Source organism: Papaver somniferum, unplaced genomic scaffold (assembly GCF_003573695.1).
Source record: "Papaver somniferum cultivar HN1 unplaced genomic scaffold, ASM357369v1 unplaced-scaffold_19, whole genome shotgun sequence".
In the NCBI taxonomy this organism is placed as follows: Eukaryota; Viridiplantae; Streptophyta; class Magnoliopsida; order Ranunculales; family Papaveraceae; genus Papaver; species Papaver somniferum.
In genome coordinates this window covers 19646022-19667269 of record NW_020628818.1, presented here as the reverse complement: position 1 = coordinate 19667269, position 21248 = coordinate 19646022, and the positions used below count along the sequence as shown (strand labels likewise).

Sequence of the window (21248 nt, the reverse complement as noted above, 5' to 3'; positions counted from 1 at the left end):
ATTTTACTTTGTCTTACACCTCCTTTACACCTAAATGTGGGGCCCACATAAAATCTGAAAATCTTGATCTTTTTTTCTTTTTGTCAATGGATAGGCCTCCAAAATATCTATTAAAGGCCCATGTCCCAAATTGAGATGCCCTAATATTCTCACAGGTTTTAGGGTTTTAGTGAGGCAAGTAGACATAACTCCAAATTCCAATAACACTACATACACATTCTGGTTCCAAGTTGAGACATAAAAGCTGAAGATAACTGGAACCAGTTCCAATCTGGTGATACAACTCAAACAAAATTGAACCCAAAAATTGGTCTGAAAGACGGATGGTACAAGACTACTAGTCATTGTACTGAAGGTTGGGAATAAATATCGCAAACACTATACAAATCCTGGCACTTCCTTCCGCATTCAGTGGGAATGTCAAGCCAATTACATCCTCAGTCGGAGTAAAAAATGTGATGAAGAACATGTGATTGAACATAGTTGACCAGTTGACGAGTGACAGTGATGAAGCAACATTTCTATTCCTCTGACGCAGAAGCAGGTTCAGGTTCCGGTTCGGTTAGATATGATCTCATTAATTCCCCAAGCTTGGAACACGCAGTGAGACAGAGCTCCATTGCCTGCTCATAAACAATTTTATCATAAAACAACCAAGAAATTTTATAGAAAAGGTGGAATTTCACAAAGAATTAGCAGAATCTTGCTGATAAGTAGTTCGAGTCTTCGCTTTTCAAAGTTTTGCATTAGCAATTCAGGCTTGTACATCGCAGTTGGAATTTAACAGAGTTAGCAGAATCATGCTGATAAGTTATACTAATTTGTCGTTTGAAATTTCGCTTTTCAAAGTTTTGCATTAGCTATTCAGGCTTTTAAGTTGCTGAGATCGAGTATTTTGGCGTCGAGAAAGTTCCCACCGCTTTTACTCCCTACCCTATGAACAGTTCCCATGACTAACTCTACATATTTGATGCTCATACGGTGTAAATTAACTAGTAGAGAGATCATTAAGCATTTGACATCATTTTTAAACACACACAGTTTTCACATCTATTTTAAGATCTGATTCATAACATACCAGTCATCTACGCACATGAATATGTGATCATTGGCTGAACATTTCATAACCATTTCAACGGACAGAGAAGTCCTTAGCATTCTTATATAAACATGTAGATGTGCAAAAAAAACTTTGGGTAAAAGTTTCATACCTCGTGGATCTTTGGAGTCGACCATTCTCCGTTAATGTTTAGCTGAGTGACCTCATTGCGCGAAGGCATTGTCGTTATCAGAAGACTTCCATCTTCGCAACTTTCTTCTTCTGTTATAGGATCTATAACAAGGTTTGACCCAAGGCAAGACTGCAACGCCCAAAAGCCAAGTAAAAATGAAAAGAGATTCATAAGAGTGAACAGATATGAGGGACCAAGAACCTCTCAGAAAACATAAACTTAAAAGTACTTTAGAGTTTCTAAAGCACCTCAAGAAAGATATATGCAGGTACATACCACAGAAACTGATGTCACAAGGTCATACATCATAATCCCCGCATCTGCTAGGGCCAGACTTGCACATGATATTATGACAGGTAGATCACCTACATCAATAAAATCAAAGTCTAATGAAAAACTACATTTGAACTATAATCAAGTTAGAAAAAGAAAGGTGCTCATAAAGAAAATCCATACTTTCTAGCACCACCTTCTCCCATTTTATTAACTAATCAATGTTCTAAGGAGAGGTGGTGTCTACGATGGAAAAAAGACGGCTGAGATCAATTCTAGACTGGACGGCATAGATTATGTCATGGCCCGGAAATAGCTAACCTCTAACCTTTCTCTGTCTAAAACGGATTCCTTATTTAATTTCCGTATCTAACATACACAATCAATCTATACAATTCTCCAATCACTGGAACATACTCCGTACAATTGTCTAATCACTGGAATACTGTATGAGCCGTTGCTTCCAGGTAGAAAGGATACACCATCAATAACTACGACCTGGATTTTTATACATAAACTTTAGAGGATTGTTTTGCAACCCTGGTCCTAAGATCATCGAACGCCTTCTAATTGTTCTAAATCCAATTGTCCAACCGGTTTATCCCATCAAAAGTTGTTACAATCCAGTAGAAGCTCCAAATTATGAGGTAGTCAATGCATAGAATTCTAAGCGTGTCTCTTCTGATACACTTTGCATGCATCTAAGTTGTTTTCCAGATTACGTTCTATCTCTATGTGTATTGTGTAGGATTCAGACTGTTGTAACCACTATTTCTACTACATGTATTGTTCTAAAAGATAATTATTCAGTATTGAATTATTGTTCTGTATGAAGAAAGAAACAATCCAGTAAAACCAATGATCCGATGTTTAGTTTTTGTCGATGGGATATTAAACTTAAAGTACCACTTTGATTCCCTCAGGATTGTCCAAAACAACTTCTGGACTATCATGGTTCAAAGATACCAAATCACAGTAGTAACTTACTAATTTTCATTCCTTTTTATGTATGTAGGGCAAAATAACCAGTATATTTCTGAGGCTTTCCCATCAATAATAACTAGTGTAAGAATGCTTGCAGTATTTAAACAAAATTGTAATTTTATCTAAAATTGCAATGTGTGAAGGCCCAACCATTACTGGCTGAAAACGGATGATACAAATCCGAAGTTCCTGCTACACTTAAGAATGGAAGACCAAACAGGTACAACTGCTTTTGAGTCCTTGGACAGGTACAAAGGTTTTTGTCTGCACGACAACTGACCTGATCCGCATATCAAAATACCATAACTCCATCCACTCAATTTTGGACGAGTGTGTACAGCTACCATCACTAACAAGAATATTTGTCACAGCTATTTATGCAGGTTACTGACTTAGTATGTTATAAAAAAAGCAGGAAAATGCTAAGGATGCACTTGAAAAAGTACTTGTGAAGATCTTTGAGGAGGAATTGATAACCAGATAACAATCAGGTGCCCGAGATCTTTGAGTGATTTCTGAATGAGGAAATTTGGTAGGATAACTAAGACTCGGCCTATACCCGAATCTGTAGAAGAAATGCCTCCAAATATTCTTTGGAAAACAGTTCCACCATAATTATTCAGTTTAACAGAAAGTTTACCACATCTGCATCGTTCAGGCATCTGTCGAATAAAATGGACTAACTAACGTCCCCGAATAGACTCCAACTAATCTTCATTAGTGCATACATATGTTGCAGTGGAAGGCATAACATTTTGACAATGATAGTTAGGCATAATGTTTTAAGTTATAAAGCGAAGAAAGGTAGAAACAAATTGTAGAACACAAAACAATCGAAGAGTGCGGCCGGGGTGATACCTAGTGTGGTTTTAATAAAAGTGAGACAGATTTTCGAGCATCACTACATGCTATAAGACTACAGGGAAGGAAAAAAAAATCTAAGAAGCTATTAAGAAACGGCATGGACAAAAGTCACAAAACAAGTAGGTATAGTTTAAACAGGTAACATCAAAACTAAGAGAAGTAAAGTAAACCAACAAGCTGCAGCACTGCATATTGGAAATAAAATCAGCACGATAAATCCCAAATAATGCAGTTCGACGGTAATGATCACTCAGCATCACAAAAATGACTTGACTTATAAAGGAAATTCTGGAATACTTACTGCCACCAGATTCCAGGACCAATGCAAAAACATCTACGGTGCTCTTTGGAAAAGTCTCCAGTATAATAGCACCCTCTAAAGCTTTATGAAGCACCGATGAAAACTCTTTGTTGTCTGCACCCTGAGGACATGAAAAAATCACTACTATTACATAAATATTATACCTACAGTGCGAAAAACAAAAGCACAACTGCAGCAAACACAGCCACATACCTGTCCACGAATGGTGGAAGAAAATGTTGTGTAGCTCACGTTACAGTTCAAACGACCTATATCACTGTACATCATAGCTTTCTTGCTTTCTCTTGGACCAAATCTGAACAAGAAGCAATTAAAACGCAATTAAGAGAAGTCACAGCGAGAGAATGAAAGAACTAAAGAGATGGGTCGGCTCTAAAGAATTACGAGAAACTTTTGCCTACTTGGTAGCTTATGAACAACATTAGAGTACTCAATTTTTAGAGACTAACCAAATTTAACCATCAATAATCAACAATTTCGCAAAACAATAGCGACGGTTAAGAGAAACAAACACGATAAAATAGAAATTCGCTGATGCAGAAGTTATACTCACACAGATACGATGACCTTGGTGTTTCCGAACTCCACATATGCAGATCCTGATGCGGCATTCACCATACCAGTCTTCAAAACTGCAAACAAGTTAAGCATCAAATTATCTATGTACCTCCAATAAGAATAACAAAGTTAGAGTTCCCCAACACTGAAGTACTAAGTAAAATTAAAATTCAGTTAAAATTCCTCAGAATCTACCCAACCCTGAACCAAAGCTTCTATGTTCTTGTCTAGGGCAACAAAAAATTAAAATTGATCAATGCTCCCTATTGCTATCTAACCAAAACAAACTCCTTTTTTGTTAACCCTTGGCACCAAATTACTCATACGGTTCACAGAATCAAAAATCAAAAAAAAAAAAAAAAAAAAAAAAAAAAAATCAAAACCTAGAAACGAAGTGAAATCTATACAGAACTGACCCCCACCAAAAACCCTTACTACAAAAAAACAACATCAATACAAATTTCTCAAAAATTAGAACAAGAAAATAGTTGAGAGAGATTTACAAGCAGGTCTACAATGATGAAAACCGCGACCATCAGGACGAACCCAATCGACATCTTTGAATATAGATTGTTGTTTTTTGTTTGATGGAGATGGTGAATATGTTGTTGGAGCTCCCGTTGCCATCTCTCTTTCGAGCGCCTCTCTCACCGTCTCTTACAAATTTCAAGTCTCTTCGCTGAATGTTGTGTGGAAAAATACAGAAACTCTTCAGAGCAACTGCAATGGATGAGTAAACCCAAATTTTTAGTCGAGTGGGCCTGCGTAGTGGGACGGACCATTGATCAAAATTTGATCAAAGAGTAAAATCCAGACCAAATTTGGTCTGCGATCAAGACCAAATCCAAATATAGTCGGGCGTTGATATAATCTCCGCTACACATCGGGCGTTGATATAATCTCCGCCATTCATCGGGCGTTGATATAATATACGCTACACAAGGGGCGTTGATATAATGTACGCCTGAAACGGGGCGTTGATATAATGTACGCCCGATGGGGCGTTGGTAAAGGTGGTCGCGCGAAATGGGGCGTTCATATACTTAACGCCCCACTCCAATTTGTATTTCACAATTTTTGATTTCTGCATGGGGCGGGCTTTATACCTCCGCCCCATTATTACTTTTTTTTTTATTTTTTTTTTGTTTCTGAAGCGTAGACTATACCAACGCCCCACTCGGGCGTTATCTTTACCAATGCCTGATCCCAGGCGTAATGTTTATCAACGCGCCATCAAATATACTCTTTTCCCACTACGCCACATGACGGACTAAACCCAAATTTGGTCTTTTTTTTTAGTCTTTGGTCTTTGGTTATACTCGCACCACTGTGGACGCTCTCAGTTCTGGTATCCGATTAAACCCTCATGGGTTTTAGACCTTAGTTTAGAACCCAAGTCTACGGGGTCCTGGTGGCAGGTTTGTAGGTTGTGCAAGATAGGCGTTACTAAATTTTACTGTGGTCCGTGTTCCCAAGTGGAGGCTAAATTTGGGTTCGAATTGTAAAAATTACTGGTTACTTATGATACAGTGTTTCTTTTGTCATGTAGAATTTTAGAATCTTATTCCATGCTGGTTTTGACTCTTGAGATTTGAATTTCATGTTGGTTCTGTTCTCAGTCTTCTTTACTATTTCAGATCAGTTTGTTAAAAATTTCTTTCAATTGAAGTTGCTTTAAACAGCCTGTTCTGCAAGGCCGGTGATGGTACAGCCTAGAACTGTTCTATGTTTACCAAGTACACCAGAGCTACTGCCAGAAATAACTCCAAAGTAAGTACCAGTTTAGTTTTCTGCTTTTCTGTAGTAAAGTTTAAACCAGCATTGAAAAATATAGATATACTGCAAGAAATTTGATAATAAGAACTTCTTTGTGGCCCTCCAATCATCCAGAAACAAGAGGTGGTTAAACGCGTCTGGACTTGAAAATTCCAACAAACCAAAAATAAGTTAACATGTGTCTTTTCATTTTCCGAATTGTTGTAACCCTACTGAACTTACTTTGGATCTCTTCTTTTCAACAAAATAATGATGCTGAGATGGAAACGAAAAGAAAACAATCACAAACAATCTTAAGCTGAAGAAGAATCAAAATGCACACTCTTCCAGTTTTTCATAACTTCAGATAGCACCAGACTGAGCAAAACAATTATGAATTCTGACCCATGGAGCTAAAAACACGGTCGTCCCACAGTTCCCCATCTAACATGGCTTTATTTCTCAAGTCCTGTATCTTTCCCAGCTCTTTCTGAAGATACGCCTGTATTGCAGCAGTTGGAAAGAATCTAAAAAACCTGAGATACATAATTATGGGCACATCAGAATGACCTGCATGCTATCCCACTATGGGGAAACTATCCAATTAAATACTATGTACACACTGTTCCTTTCCTTGACAAATGGTTGAGACACTACCATTTTTCAATTCAACTTAAAGCCAATTTCGCATTACGGGGATCCTTAAAAGGAAAAAAAAAAGATACCAATTATGAAAAAACGGTCAGAGACCCATGAGAAATTTTAAGATCACAAGGCAGTCTTTCATGACTTGGATTTGAAAATAGGCACCCACATTTCAATGACATTTACAACCTTCCTTCAAAAGATCCTTTCTAAATCAAGAAAACCATTAAGCACAGAAATATTACTAAAGAAAAAAGGATAAAAATAAGAGCTGGTCTGTTTGTTCGAATCCAGCAAACCATTTATAAACTATGTGTTAAAAAAATCATATCTTGTCAAAAGACATATTTTTTAAGCAATAATATACTAACCATTTCGCCGTTAGAGAATCAACTGTAAAAGTAGAAAAGGTCTTTTATATCTATAAAATATAAGTCATGTGTGATTAACTTCCTGTGACTGTATTATCTCTACTAACACAATACAGTGATAACAGCATAGATAAAATGTTTAAAGTTTTAGGAAAAAAAATACGGAGTACCTTGACAGAGCTCTCAGTACTCGAATTTTGTTCAACAATTTTTAGCTCCTTCACTTTCTCAAAGACCATGGTTTCCTCAACTAAGGCTGCTTCAGCTACCTCCAGAGGGATATTATTTACTGGACCAGCTTCCATGTTACCATAAGCCAGAGCATTTGAAATGATGTCACCAGCTTTTTCCTTCCCAACTGAATGTAGTCTAATAGAAGCCAAGCATAGCCTTGCAATTGATATTTTCCTTCAATAGTATCTCAATCCTATCGTTTTTTCACCTTCTTAACTTCATCATCTGAATCTGTTTCTTCATCCTCTTGTCTTTCTCTCCCATGATGTTACCAGTATCCTTAATCACCACCCCTTGGCCTTAGCTTTAGGATCTCCACTCAAAATTCATTCTCTGTCTTTTCCCATTTCCTTGAGTTAATTTCTCTTTATGAATTAGACTAACAAATTCAACAGAGCTTTGACTACCTTGTTTTCCTTTCTTTGTTTTGTTCTTCTTTAGAACCATGGATGCTCTAGCTTCCTCTGTAGTCCCAATCACAGTTGGAGTACATCCATGGGGATAGCTTCTAGAGTCCTTGTTAGCACGGCCCCACTCATATCCTGAAGGGAAAAGTTTCAGTTAATGAGCATGAACCTGGAGCAAAACTGCAGGTCAGGATGATGCAGTTTTCTCCATTCCCATTGCTTTTTATCTCAAGCATCCGAGCATGGCGATTCAAATCCTGCACAAAGTAAAAAATTTAAAAGTCAGATCCAACTTGACACTGAAAAACAAGGTACATCAGAAAGTCAACTTCCAGTGTTTGTCTACATAAATTTTAACTTCACGTTAGGAGAGGTGATGCTAACAAGGATCTTCATAGTCTTCTGTCAAACTACGAGAACAATGATAATGACCAAAGAAAAAAAGAAAATCAAGTACCTGTGACACAGCTGAGGAAGCTCATTTTGTTGGGTATCCATCCACCCAAGCGGCTCCAGGTCATTCAAGAAATCATGCTCCGGAAGAGCCGATGGAAGAGTCACATGCTGATGTGTACCCAACTAAGGAACCATTACACTACAGCGTATCTCTTTCCCTTGAAGGTTTTCAGGGGGGCTTACTACCAGTGGGGTACATCTAGACATCTTAGAAGAATGTGACAGTTGCAGCATAGACTTCAATTGTTGATCTCGCTCTCAAAGCTTTTCTTCAAGCTCCTTATTCTGACATAGACACATGAAAGAAATTAGCAATTACACAAGTTTTCCAATTGTTTAGCAGCCATAAGCGAACATACAATTAGCAGAGTAAAAAAATTGGTTTTCAGTAAGAACCTTCTGATGAAGAAGTGCTGATTCCATGTTTTGTTCTCGATCTTTAAGATTGCTTTCGAGCTCCTTCACCTATGTAACATAGAGGCATTTAGAATCAAGATTCTCAATTTCCAGGGAAACAAATTTAAGCTTTGTTTAGTTGCCACAAACCTTTTGTTGAAGAATCACAGACTCAGCCGGCTGTTGCGCTCTCTCCTTAAGCCTGTTTTCAAGCTCCCGAACCTGTACAAGAACAAAAATTTAGATAAATGAATTTCACTTGGTTTAGCTGCGCTCCAGCAACCATAAAACCTTTCGTATCCGTTCACAAAATAGCTTTAAGGACACAGAATCAACAAACCTTTTGTTGAAGGACCAGAGTCAGATTGTTGCCAAGCTTTCTCTCAGTTTGACTTCGAGCTCCTTAATCTGTGCACAACAGACCACACGAAATTAATCGTATCACTTCTATGATGTCCATTAATGCAATGTTTTGCGACCCTGAATTGTTAACTAGGGTGGTTGATATGATACGATACAATTGTCAAGTTAAGAAAACTTATCTAAGTAGAAGAATGTATGGATTAATTATTTGTGGCAAAAAATGAAGTGTTTATAGAACAAACAAACCTTCTGCTGATGTGCCAAAGACTCCATGTGTTCTCGTTCTTTCAGTTTACTTTCAAGCTCTTTGACCTTTGAACAAGGAAATTAGAAGTGACGATGCATCAGAAATTATTCCAGTTATTTTGTCAGAGTGGTATGAATAATATCAAAAGTTTGACAAAATTAACCACTATAAAACAACCTTGTTTTGAAGACCAATGCATGTTCCTTTTCTGCCCTTCAATTTCTCATTAAGTTGCCAAACATGTTTATCAGATTGGTTGTGCACCTCCATCTTTGATGTCCTTCAAGTTCTTTAACCTTTTCCTGTTGGCTTTTGCACAGCTGATCCTCGGATCTCACTTTGAATTCCAGGTTTTGTATGTTCTCTTCTAACTTCTTTAAAGACTCATCTTTGAATCTCGACTCTTGCCTTGCTTTATCAAGCTTCAGGATAGATGGAATCGAAAAAGAAGCAAGCAACAAGCTTATACAGCAACTCAACCACTAGCTCAGTAGTTCTGAAATCTAACTTGGAAAGGGAACTTAAGAAATGTCTGAATCACCATTGCTTTTCCTACCGTGGTTTTCAACTTTTGAAGCTCAGCAGTGTCGACTTGTTTCTTTGCAGGACCTAGCTCAACTCCTCGAACCCTTGTTGCAAAATTTAGCGAACTTAGTGTCTCACCTAAGTCATTCTCTGAAGGACTGATTTGAACGAACATCAAAAAATTTGAGTCAACCCCTGCAATTCAGAAGTTCAAAAATATGTTAATAATGATATTAAGCATCTAACTCTGAAAAAGCATATTTTGGTAAACTAACCTAATGAATCTTTAAGTGTGTTAGCTTCGAGTTCCTGAAAATGCTCCACGAAAATAATCAGCAGCTGAAGATGAAGGCCAGACGAGAAGACAAGCAAGTTCGAGTAAAAACCTGCAAGGAATGTGACATCCCCAAGAGCTGAAAGGGATCTGTTGATCTTTTGAGCTTCCTTTAGTCGCTCCCCCTGCACATCAGTCTTCGCCAGCCTCTCACTGCCAGCCAAATCTACTAGCCATAATTTGGATTCGGTGCAGTCACCATTCATCAAGTTTTTAGATTTTACCATTATAGAAAGCATGTTGTACACAATGAGATCTGCTACTATGCTCATTCACATTATTAGATCCCACAGCCCTTGCATTACTTCCAGCCTGCAATACATCCCAGACCTCTTTTATGTTCTCAACTTTAGCTTCCACAATTCCTGGAACATGGTGAACTCCTTCAGAAGCTAGCCTGATCTCCGGCCTATAACAAGATACAAATTCTGATAAGTGCTTTTCATTATAGAAAAAGGAGAACGGTAATAAAACCAGTTCATTTTCATAACTGTTTGCAAGAGATTTATAAAAGCTTACTTCTTTGTTGCTGGGGACGTAGCACGCAAGTCCCTAATCTGCTCATCATAAACTTCAAGCACTCTGACGCATATGCTGCAAGTAAAAGTGTCACTCCTTTCCCTGGCTCTATAAAACAGCTCGTCAAGTCCTATAATTGACTTCTCTATTATGCTCAGGTCCCTCCAACGTCTTCCCAGTCCCTGTTTGCCCGTATGCAAATATACAAACATTGTATCCATCTAATACTGAAGTCACCATTGGTGAAGCATCCACAAACACATCAGCTGTTATGGCAAAAGACATTTGAAGTTAGTAAATATTTCAAAGTTCCTACTTTGATGCACTCGACAAAAACGACGTGCGGAAATACCTTGTCCATCCTTTGGAGCATAAACCCAGTCAAACTTGAAGGTCTTCTTAGTGGAGCCACCAGTCAGTACTCCAAGATTCCCATCTTTGGCAGCTTCAAATTCAACAACTGTTGAACACCCAGCTGAGATATCTTCCTTGCAGTGGGCGGCATCTACAGAACACCCTAATATTCCCTTTAGATTCCTGAACTTGGTTATATAGTTTCTTTCTCATTGCTTGTTCCCCCAACTACTTCCTTCTGAGATAATCACATTGGGCCACTACAACAAATATTTCTAATTAAATGAGATGCATATTGTGCATTGAACAAATCTGCAGATGAAGTGGAGCTCAACTTACCCAATGCTTGAACAGCATACACCATTTGGCTTAAATCAGGAATCGAGTCGGCGCATTCATGGGCTTCATGGGACAGCTGTGACTGCTCTGTTTACATTATCTGCAAAAGAAATCCAAGTTAATATGCACTAGGAATGTGAACTCTAATAAACAGAAATTTACCGGTATTATCATGGAGTCAAACGAAGTACCTTGATTTTTCTTTCCAAGTTATTAATAGCTATAACCCAGGATTTCTTATCACGTTCATATGTACAAGAAACATCGTTCAACATCGCTGCTTGTTTTTGCATGGTATTATCTACCATTTCCCCAATCATGAAAAGTAATATTTTCTACACAAAAGATAGGCCTCCAGGCCCTCCACTATGTCCCCCACATGCCCATAGTACTCATCTGTAACTTCTACTTGACCAATACAAAAATTTTATACTCAGTTTCCTGTAATTTTACCAAGAGCATGGAGTTCAATCATCTTACCATCAAGCTCCATTTGAACCTTCTTGAACTGCTCATTTGCGAGGGTAGTAGTGATCTCAGCACCAAGAATAATATGATATATCTCAGACTGCATCAAGAAAAATGTGAAAAAGAGGCTTACCCTGCATCCATTGATCATCAGTTAGAGAAGGCCAAATGTGATGTCTTTCAGTGACAACCATTGCATCAGGCTTCAGCAACATCTTTGCCTTCTCATTATTCACATGTAAGGCGCGCACAAGATCAGAATTAAACATCAAAAAACCGTGCAAGACAATAAGCAGCATTTGCGCTGACCCACTAACCGTTTCAAGAATAACGAACTGCGAATCTGAGCCGATTTCATTTCTAATCCAAAATTTAAAAACCTTCGACAACCTTCTCCGGGAATTTCTGATCTAACAAACTCTCAATGAATTCAAATTTCAAAAGCCTTTCAAAACCCATCCAATTTTATTGCCGCCTATAAAAACACCACCACCTAACTATATCTCATCACACAGCTCATATTTTTTTTTTTAAAATCCCTCTCATTCCCTCTCAATTTCCAACCCTAACTCAAAAAATGGCATTTCCGATTCAATTCCCTCCGGCTCGAACAATAATCACAGTTATGGCGTTGCTTAATCATCTTTCTACGCTCGAAAACTTCATCGCTGCTGTTAACAAATGTCTGAAACTGGTTCTTAAGTTTTTCTTATCGCTACTTTGCCATTGGCGGTGGTGTATCCATCGTTGAGAGTGTATGAACATATCTAAAACTCTTCGAGATGCCGTCCGACGGTGAGAATTTCTATTACTACTTCCTTACTGTGCTCGGATTTACATTCTTTGGTTTAGCTATCTAGAGAGCATTACATAAGAACGAGAAATTGCTTTTCACCGCAACAAATTTACTGAAGTTGATTGGAGTGCGAGTTTTCATCACTGTAATCATCTCTCATCTGTGGGCGGAGTTTGTACTGAAGAAGGTGGAGGAGAAGCTCGGTTGGACAACTTTTACCTCGCTCTTTTATTCTGTTATTGTGATTGATGTCGGCCTAGATCGCTATGCTTTAGACACCGGCTTCCCTGAAGCAGCGGTGATGCTTTCCGTTAGATTTATCATCACCTTTCACAAATGGGAACTGAAGAATGGAGAGACTGCTTCAGAGCTGCTATGTGGGAAGATCTCTTTCTGGTGTACATTGGTGATTTGCCTCATCCTCTATGTACTAAATTTGATTTTGATTTTCGATTCTTTCTTGATTTGATTGGATTTGCTTTTATCCGATTAGTTGATTCTCGATTAGATTTTCAGATCTGTGTAAAAAGGAACCAAGTGCTGTTTGTTTTTGCAGGCGTTAAAATGGATCGAACCATCTCATTACGTGTCTTTGGAAGTCTACAAAACGCATAAAAAGTTGACGGAGATTGAAACGGAACTCAAACAGACCAGAGCAGACCTTGCTGAGCTCCGTTTACAGCTGCACCTTCCAAGCCGATGCTCATCAGATTCCGATGCACCCGATCGAGCCAGGTCATATCCATGCCACGTAATGAGGCAGATCGTATCAACTCAACAGAGTCTTTCTATCCGAGTCATCGAGTCTTATGTGAAAAAATATTAAAAAATGTGATGTTTCCTCATGAGTCATCGAGTCAGTCTTGTCGAGTCTGTTTCTAGTCTTCGAGTCGTTTTAATCAGTAATCGAGTCATTATGTAAAAAAGCAACAAAAAACAGTAAGTCTTCGAGTCGTCTTAATCAGTCATCAAGTCAATATGTAAAAACGCAACAAAAGGAAAACAAAAAATGAATACAACTTGTATTCTTCTTCCAATGACTTGCATTTACTTGTTCACTCAACTAATTATATTATTATTATACTTTTATCATTTGGGTCACTGAAAATATCATTTGGGTCGCTGAAAATAAAATCAATGAAATACCGATTGGTCCTACAAATAATATATTAGAGGCAGTCTAGTCCAGTGGACCTAATCAATTGTCTGTTTGGTCCTATTTAGTAATATAAATTATAATTTGGTCCTAAAATTATGGTTTGGTCCTAGGATGATGTCATGGATGATGTAAATGTCACCTTGTAGTGGCAGAAATACCCTTTTGGATAAGGACCATATATATAATCAAAAAATAAGAGACAATAAGTCATTATCAGATTTACTTTCTCTCTCATCTTTCCAGATCTAATATCTCTCTCTTTTTTTTTCTTCTTCTTTTTCCTCCTGTTAATGGCGTCTCCATTTTTTTTCTTCTATTTTTCTTCTTGCTGCTGTAAACGATGGTGATGAAGGTGAAAATCGATTTAGATATTTAGATCGGTAGTCGTAGACGATGAATACGATGATGTTGGTACTGTTGAATACGATTTTTTAGGGTTTTTTTTCTTTCTTCTGCTGCTGTTGACGATGAAGATGATGAAGATATGTTGTTGTTGCTGCTCTTGACGATGAAAACGATGGTGTTAATCTTGATTTTGATGATGATGATGAAGAAGATGAAGACGATGGTGTTAATCTTGATTTTATTTTTTCTATTGTTGTTGACGATGAAGAAGATGAAGATATGTTGTTGCTGCTGCTGTTGACGATGAAGACGATGGTGTTAATCTTGATTTTGATGATGAAGAAGATGAAGAAGATAAAGATCTGCTACTGCGACTACCGTTGATGATGAAGACGGTGGTGTTTTTGAAGACGAAGATGTTGTTGTTGTTGAAGACGACGAAGATGATGATGTTGCAGTTCATTCCAGAAATGAACTCTGCTTTTATATGGAGTTCATTCCAGAAATGAACTCTGTTTTTATATGGACTTCATTTCTGGAATAAACTCTGTTTTTTTAGGTTTTTATATGGAGTTCATTTCTGGAATGAAGTCTGTTTTTTTAGGTTTTTGTATGGACTTCATTTCTGGAATGAAGTCTGTTTTTTTAGGTTTTTGTATGGAGTTCATTTTTGGAATGAAGTCTGTTTATTTAGGTTTTTATATGGACTTCATTTCTGGAATGAAGTCTGTTTATTTAGGTTGTTATATGGAGTTCATTTCTGGAATGAAGTCTGTTTATTTAGGTTGTTATATGGACTTCATTTATGGAATGAACTGTGTTTTTTTAGGTTTTTATATGGAGTTCATTTCTGAAATGATGTCTGTTTATTTAGGTTTTTATATGGAGTTCATTTCTGGAATGAAGTCTGTTTATTTAGGTTGTTATATGGACTTCATTTCTGGAATGAACTCTGTTTTTTTAGATTTTTGTATGGAGTTCATTTCTGGAATGGAGTCTGTTTTTTATGTTTTTGTATGGCGTTTATTTGTGGAATGAAGTCTGTTTTTTTTAGGTTTTTGTATGGACTTCATTTCTGGAATGAACTGCTACAAAAAAATAAATAAAAATTAACACGGAAGGGTATATTTGCCAGTTTAATATTTTTAAATAATTATGGACCAAACAGTAAAGACGTTTGACCAAAGGACCAAACAGACATGGATCCACCTAAAAAAAGGACCAAACGATATTTTTTCCAAATAAAATGAACTTGGACATCAAAGAAAAAAATTCTTAGTCATACAAAATTATGAGTTTTACTTTCATGGTCATATATAAAAATAAATATTAAAGTATCGTCATGAATCCAAGACCCTTGACCTAATCATAACAAGACCAAAATGACCTATTAATCATGTATTTTAACCCCATGACCTCTGTGTCGTAAAAATCAATAATGCCCTATCTTTTTTTCCTTAAGACCATTGTGACCCTGTCTTAGTTGTAACAAGACTAAAATAACCTCCCATAAATTTATAAAATGATCGTTTACCCTAAAACAATCTTTCAAAACCATTCTTGGGTGTCTAACATTTCTGTTGGCAGTGACAATGTACAGTTTTTTCATACGGTCTTTTATTGTTATGACCCTAAAATTATGGGTCTTAACGAAATTATTTTCTTGGCCTTAGATTATTTTAAAGAGTATCTTAGTTGTAGCAAGACCAATATAAGCTCCCATAAAATCCGTAAAAGAAATGATCAACCACCGTTCAAAATATTTTTCCTGATCAAAAATTTCTTAGTCTCTCTTTTAGCCTATTGAAACGCAACCAGTGGAACATAAAATCGTAAACGAAATCATCAATTAGAATCAAAATTCATCATTGCGCTATCCAATTTCTTCGTAGAACTTTTTTATATTAAGATTAGTTCAAAAAATCCTCAATAATGAGAAAAATTCATATCGAACGAGTTCAACTATACTGAAAACTATCGGAGCAAGGTTGGTCGAAAAAAACAATGGTGAATACAAGACCAACAAAGAGATAAGAAAAATTGTTGTTATGAATCATAGAATACTGAAGAAACTATATTTTTCTCTTACTGTTTCTTGTTGGAATATCAAATACGGTCTCGAGAAGAAAAATTAAATTTTTAAAAGCATTACTCGGTCAAACGCACAAATTTTGGTATGTCAAGCTTGTTTTAAATGTTAGCTTCACAAAATTATATCTTGATTTATAATTTACTAAGACCAGTCCTAGATTAGGACTAGAGCATGGCAGTTGAGTGTTAGAATTCATTGAATAACCCTTGAAGATTGAAGAACAACGAAGACATTTTTGAGTACTTCTTCAACAAAGGTATATGAAGACTGACTATCATATTTACTCATTGTTTATACCATTTTATCTACTAAGATAACATTGGACGGCTTTATAATTGATGAATTGCAAAGAAAACTTTTCGAGTGCAAACTTGTACTTGATTAATTTCAATATTACAAGCAATTGATATTAAAAGGTTTATCACTTATGAGGTTGAGAGCAACTCATTATTCAAAAAAACTATGACTGTGAATTAATATAAACCTAAAAATATCAAGTTGTTCACGAACTAATATTAGGGTTCGCAAACTGTGCAAAAACATGATGTTCCGAAACTCCAAAGTGCACAAGAGATCAAAAACCAATTTATGGGTTCACAATTGTGAAACTTCAACGTATTATTATACATTTTGCAAATTTACTCATATGTTCACGGACCAACTTAAGGGTTCGCGAACTACGTGATTTTGGATATGTTCCTAAATTTTTTTTATGATTACTCTTGTACATTAATTTATGAGCTCGCAAACTAGACATTTTTTAATATGTTCCTGGACATTTTTAAACGTCTTTGTACACAAACTAATCGGAGGGTTCCAGAACTACAATTGAACTTTATTAAATTAATCGGTGATAAATTATTAACTTCGTCACAAAACAATTTTTGTCACTCTCGAGTTGGGCCAGTGTGCTAAATTTATAAGAGAATAAAATTTCCACGTTCCAATATGGCCCAACTAATGTACAAGTTCATAATCAGTGTGATAGAACTAAATTACGGTGCCTTATTAAAACTGGAATCCAAAGTTGTTTGTTCTTGTTCACATTTGTATAAACATTGGACTTTATTTCCAATGTTATGTAGTCCTTTGAGAACTTTTAAAGTGATTTTTTTTATGATGTTCTTCTAATTGTTTGAGTTTTAACATGAAAATACATGTGTTTGGACAAAAATTATACAATACATAATTATGAAATACAATCTCTAGATATTACATATTTTTAAAATTTAAACTTAAATTTGGTTTGTTTCGATATATTAATAACTATTCAATTTATATATAAATTAATACTTTGTTAAATTACCAGTCTCATGACTATTAATTATTATAGTGTTATTGTAGTATGTTTTTGGTGTTTTTGAATATTGATACATTCTTCGCAAGCTTATTGGGTTATTATATTATGGGCTTATTTTGTGCACGGTCTCATAACAACGATCCGGTATACACTTTTTTTTTTTTTTGTAACTCAAAGAAAACTTCTTGCATGCTACACGATTTCTATTCGTTGAAATCAAACTATATCAAGAAGTTTTATATTACTTGAGATCAAAGTGAAATTTCGAGGGTACCGATTACACAATAATATTTTCGATATCAACCTATGCAGACATACCTTGTGTAATTCTATCAAAACAATAATGGACAAAGAATTACTTAAACAAGATGTAAACTTCGTATATAATAGTCCGGACCGAACCAACTATGGGGTCTCACCAAATATTTGGTTAACGTACAAGTATTATTACTTTAATTATAATTATGACAATAATTACAATATTTAAAGTAAAGTAAAGGCACACAACAAGATTTTGTTAACAAGGAAAACTGTTTGGCATAAAAACTTCAGGACATAGTCCAGTTTTGCATACTCTCAGAATTAAGACGTTATACAAATTAACTACTGCAATTTCGAATAGCTGAGACCAAGGAAACTACCCCTAGTTACTCGGTTCCTTTAGGTCATGTTTGGGAACTTGGGTATCCCAACCCAGGTAGGATTATAAAAATAAAAAAATGGGTGAAAAGTGTTTGTTTACATTTTATTCCAAGTTGGTATAAGGATAGCTAATCCATCCTTGGTTTTCGAATGGCTAAAAAGTTAGGTTTATGGTATCCTACGGAAAACATGTTCTCCCCATTCCCAACCTAGGATAGAGCCAAACACTTTACAATTTAAATTTTCTTAAGACTATTTTGTCATTTGGTCTTACTAGTTTACCTTGATATCTGATATGCTTACACAAGTTGAGTTAAAACTGATCAATCTCAATGTTAATATACTGCTGGATTGAGTGTTAAACAAACACAAATTGAGTTAATCCAAATCTGGATAGGATTTTAGACAAAGAACACAAAAACTTATCAATCTCAAAGTTAACATAACTTAAATTAAGATACATTATCATATGTTATTCTATTTCCAAGCTCCCAAATAGACCCTCAGTATCCATGCACCTACAACTAATATGGTTTATACACGTGAATCCCTAAAATCTCAAGTTGCTTCATCCGCTGTGAAGACTTCCGCTTCTCAACTCATTTGGATCGTATCCCGAAACAGTAGATGACTAACCTGTTTCAGTAACCACTTACTTGTCAATCTCCTTGATCAAATATTTAATTAGAGGTATGTTAAGTAAAATATATCTTTCGTATGATCAATGTATATTTCTTTCAGGTCAAAGATCAACAAAGACAAAGATTATCGGAATAACCTATCTTAGTACATAAACTATCCGAGCAATCCTCAAAAGAAAAACAACTAGATAAATTGTTGATCTTTAAAACAAGTATAACGTTTATATAATAGATTGATTGGTTAAATCATATCGAATGAAGTGTGTAAGAAGACAATCACAAAGACCCGAAACCAAAATGAAAATCTTCAAGTCTTCAATCTTCGGAGTAATCGATGCACAATAAAACAACTTGATTCCAACTATTGATCGATCACACACATAACAGAGTCTGCTAACGTTAGATGATCAATAATATTATCCACATATCTTGAATCACTAGATATGTTTATAAACAATCCTTCATCAAGCTCGAGTGGCCTTATATCATAAGAGAATGACTATAGAAAAACAAAAAGAGCAAGATCTACCAAGCATAACTATGCGGTTAGTCTATCAAAATAAAATAAGCAAATTTTAAAGTAATCAATACTATTTAGTTTCCCACTAATGGTACTAGTAAAAGCTTCTTGATCCCAAAGAAGACTTTAAACGAAGGCCAACAAAGTATTTCACCTAATTTGAATACTCTCCTTTGTCGACGAGTGGGTTTCCCATGCATGTAATTAAGTAGTGTGTTCTAGGATTATCTATTAAGAAATACAAGCTTTATTATTTATGGTGTTACGACAAAGGTTTGTTTAGAAAACAAGGTAGGATTAATTCCGAAAATTCCCAGAATATATTAAGAGAATATTATTTCTGAAATTAACCAATACCAACTGTAATCCAACTAGCAAACCAAAAACTCTCCAAGTTGACAACTAACATTAGCGAGCATATTTTCATACACTTTACAAATATAGTAACTAGAGATATGCAAATATATGGGATATGATAAACATGTAAATTTGATATCTAAAATATATAGAATATTTTGGTTTTAGAGTCAATTTACATTGAGTGTCGAAGGAAAACACTTGAAAATATAGTATTATGAGTTTAACACATGTTTCAAATACACTATATCGATATACGTGATTTTTCCTTTCTAACCAAATGACATCGAAATCCTAACATATCGGAAATGTAATTTTCGGTCAGACCAAGGATCTGTCCTAATAGATATCCTTCTCTTGGGGATCGGTCCTAATAAAGATCCTTCTCTTAAGGAAAAGTCCTAGTAAAGATCATTTGGATGAAACAAGTTTTGCAAGTCTACTTACTGAAACCATGAAAACAAGAACTTCTTATGTTATGGTTTCAATATAAATCGACTTGAAAGAACGAAAGATAAAAACGGAATAAATCAGGTCATTATTAATAACCTAGAACTGAAGGATGGAGTGTTCATTGATGCTGATACGTCTTCAAGTTCTTCATGAGTAATAAATGCAAGTCTCAACATTTTTTTAATGTTCCTAGTCTAACCTGACGAAGTTGACTCTAGTAATCAAATCAAATAGCTTTGAGTTTTGGAACTAAAATATGACAACCAAACTTGGCAAACCAATACTTGGTGGCTTCAACCGATCAATGCTACAACAATCTCCTCATTTTTCAATTTTAGTGACAAAACTCTTTACATATGAAGAATACAAAAATTAAAAGACAAATATTACATTACATAACATTCTCTTAATTATATGTTCTTACGCTTGATTCCAAGTTCCAACAAGACAAAGTCCAACAAATATTAAAAAAATATATATTGTTGTTGAAGCATTTGAGTGAAAAAATCTTACTCCTTAAAGGAGAGCTAGGAATATATTCAATTATGTGGTATATAATACTACACAACATGATATGTTTTTCCTCCTTGATCAAGCGCATATAAAATCAAAAATATTAAAAAATATTTGTCATCACGTGGGTCCTGTCACGTCAAATAAATTGACTGCCATTGACTTATTAAGCAACCCTATGATCATTTCCTCTTCTAGCTGTTATTTCTTCTTATCCACGCTTCCTTTGCAAACCCACGATTGATATAACTAGCATCTTGTTTGTTTGTTTGTTTGAAGCTGACTCATCTGAGTCGTCTGGATCTGAGTCGTTTGGATCTGAGTGAAATCACCTTACTCACCTGGATCTGACTCACTAAGATCTGAGTCATAAAATATGTTTGTTTTTTGAGTCAGACCTGACTCAGCTAACTGAATTTTTTTGGACATGAAATGCCCTTGTGCACATTTTATATCATTAACATTTACCACTACCAACTTATTCAATAGACTCTTTAACCATCTTTCTTTTTCATGTAATCAAACATCACCAAACAATAAATTCTACAATAAATTTCAAGTTTAAAATCCTAAAAGCATAAAGAAACTTGTTATCCACCAAAAACTAGTAGTAGGTACTCCGGGTTCTTTGGTGGTTGGCCCTTTCGAATCCTGCATGAAATGTTGTAGTGAGAACCATGGCATGGACAGAATGACAACAAAACCCCAGGCATTAGGAAAAAAGATGCAACCAAGATGGGTACAGACACCAACAACAATAAGCCATTCTGGGTACTCGACTCTA

The 21248-nt window shown here is 35.8% G+C and overlaps 2 protein-coding genes and 1 pseudogene across 2 annotated transcripts; 1 reads left to right on the top strand and 2 right to left on the bottom strand.

Moving 5' to 3' along the window:
• Positions 1-185: 185 nt before the first annotated feature.
• On the bottom strand, positions 186-4941 carry LOC113338736 (exosome complex component RRP41-like). Its single transcript, XM_026584115.1, has 7 exons — positions 4737-4941; positions 4229-4307; positions 3868-3970; positions 3655-3775; positions 1509-1597; positions 1212-1361; positions 186-623 (listed from the first exon to the last, which is right to left on the bottom strand). The coding sequence occupies exons 1-7, from the start codon at positions 4858-4860 to the stop codon at positions 522-524; spliced, it is 768 nt and encodes a 255-aa protein (XP_026439900.1). The 5' UTR covers positions 4861-4941; the 3' UTR covers positions 186-521.
• Positions 4942-6159: 1218 nt separating this feature from the next.
• On the bottom strand, positions 6160-13188 carry LOC113338716 (annotated as a pseudogene).
• LOC113338642 lies at positions 12224-13279 on the top strand. The gene is made up of 3 exons (XM_026584016.1): positions 12224-12340; positions 12507-12848; positions 12999-13279. Exons 1-3 carry the CDS (start codon positions 12224-12226, stop codon positions 13266-13268), a joined length of 729 nt encoding a protein of 242 aa, XP_026439801.1. The 3' UTR covers positions 13269-13279.
• The last annotated feature ends 7969 nt before the right edge of the window (positions 13280-21248 follow it).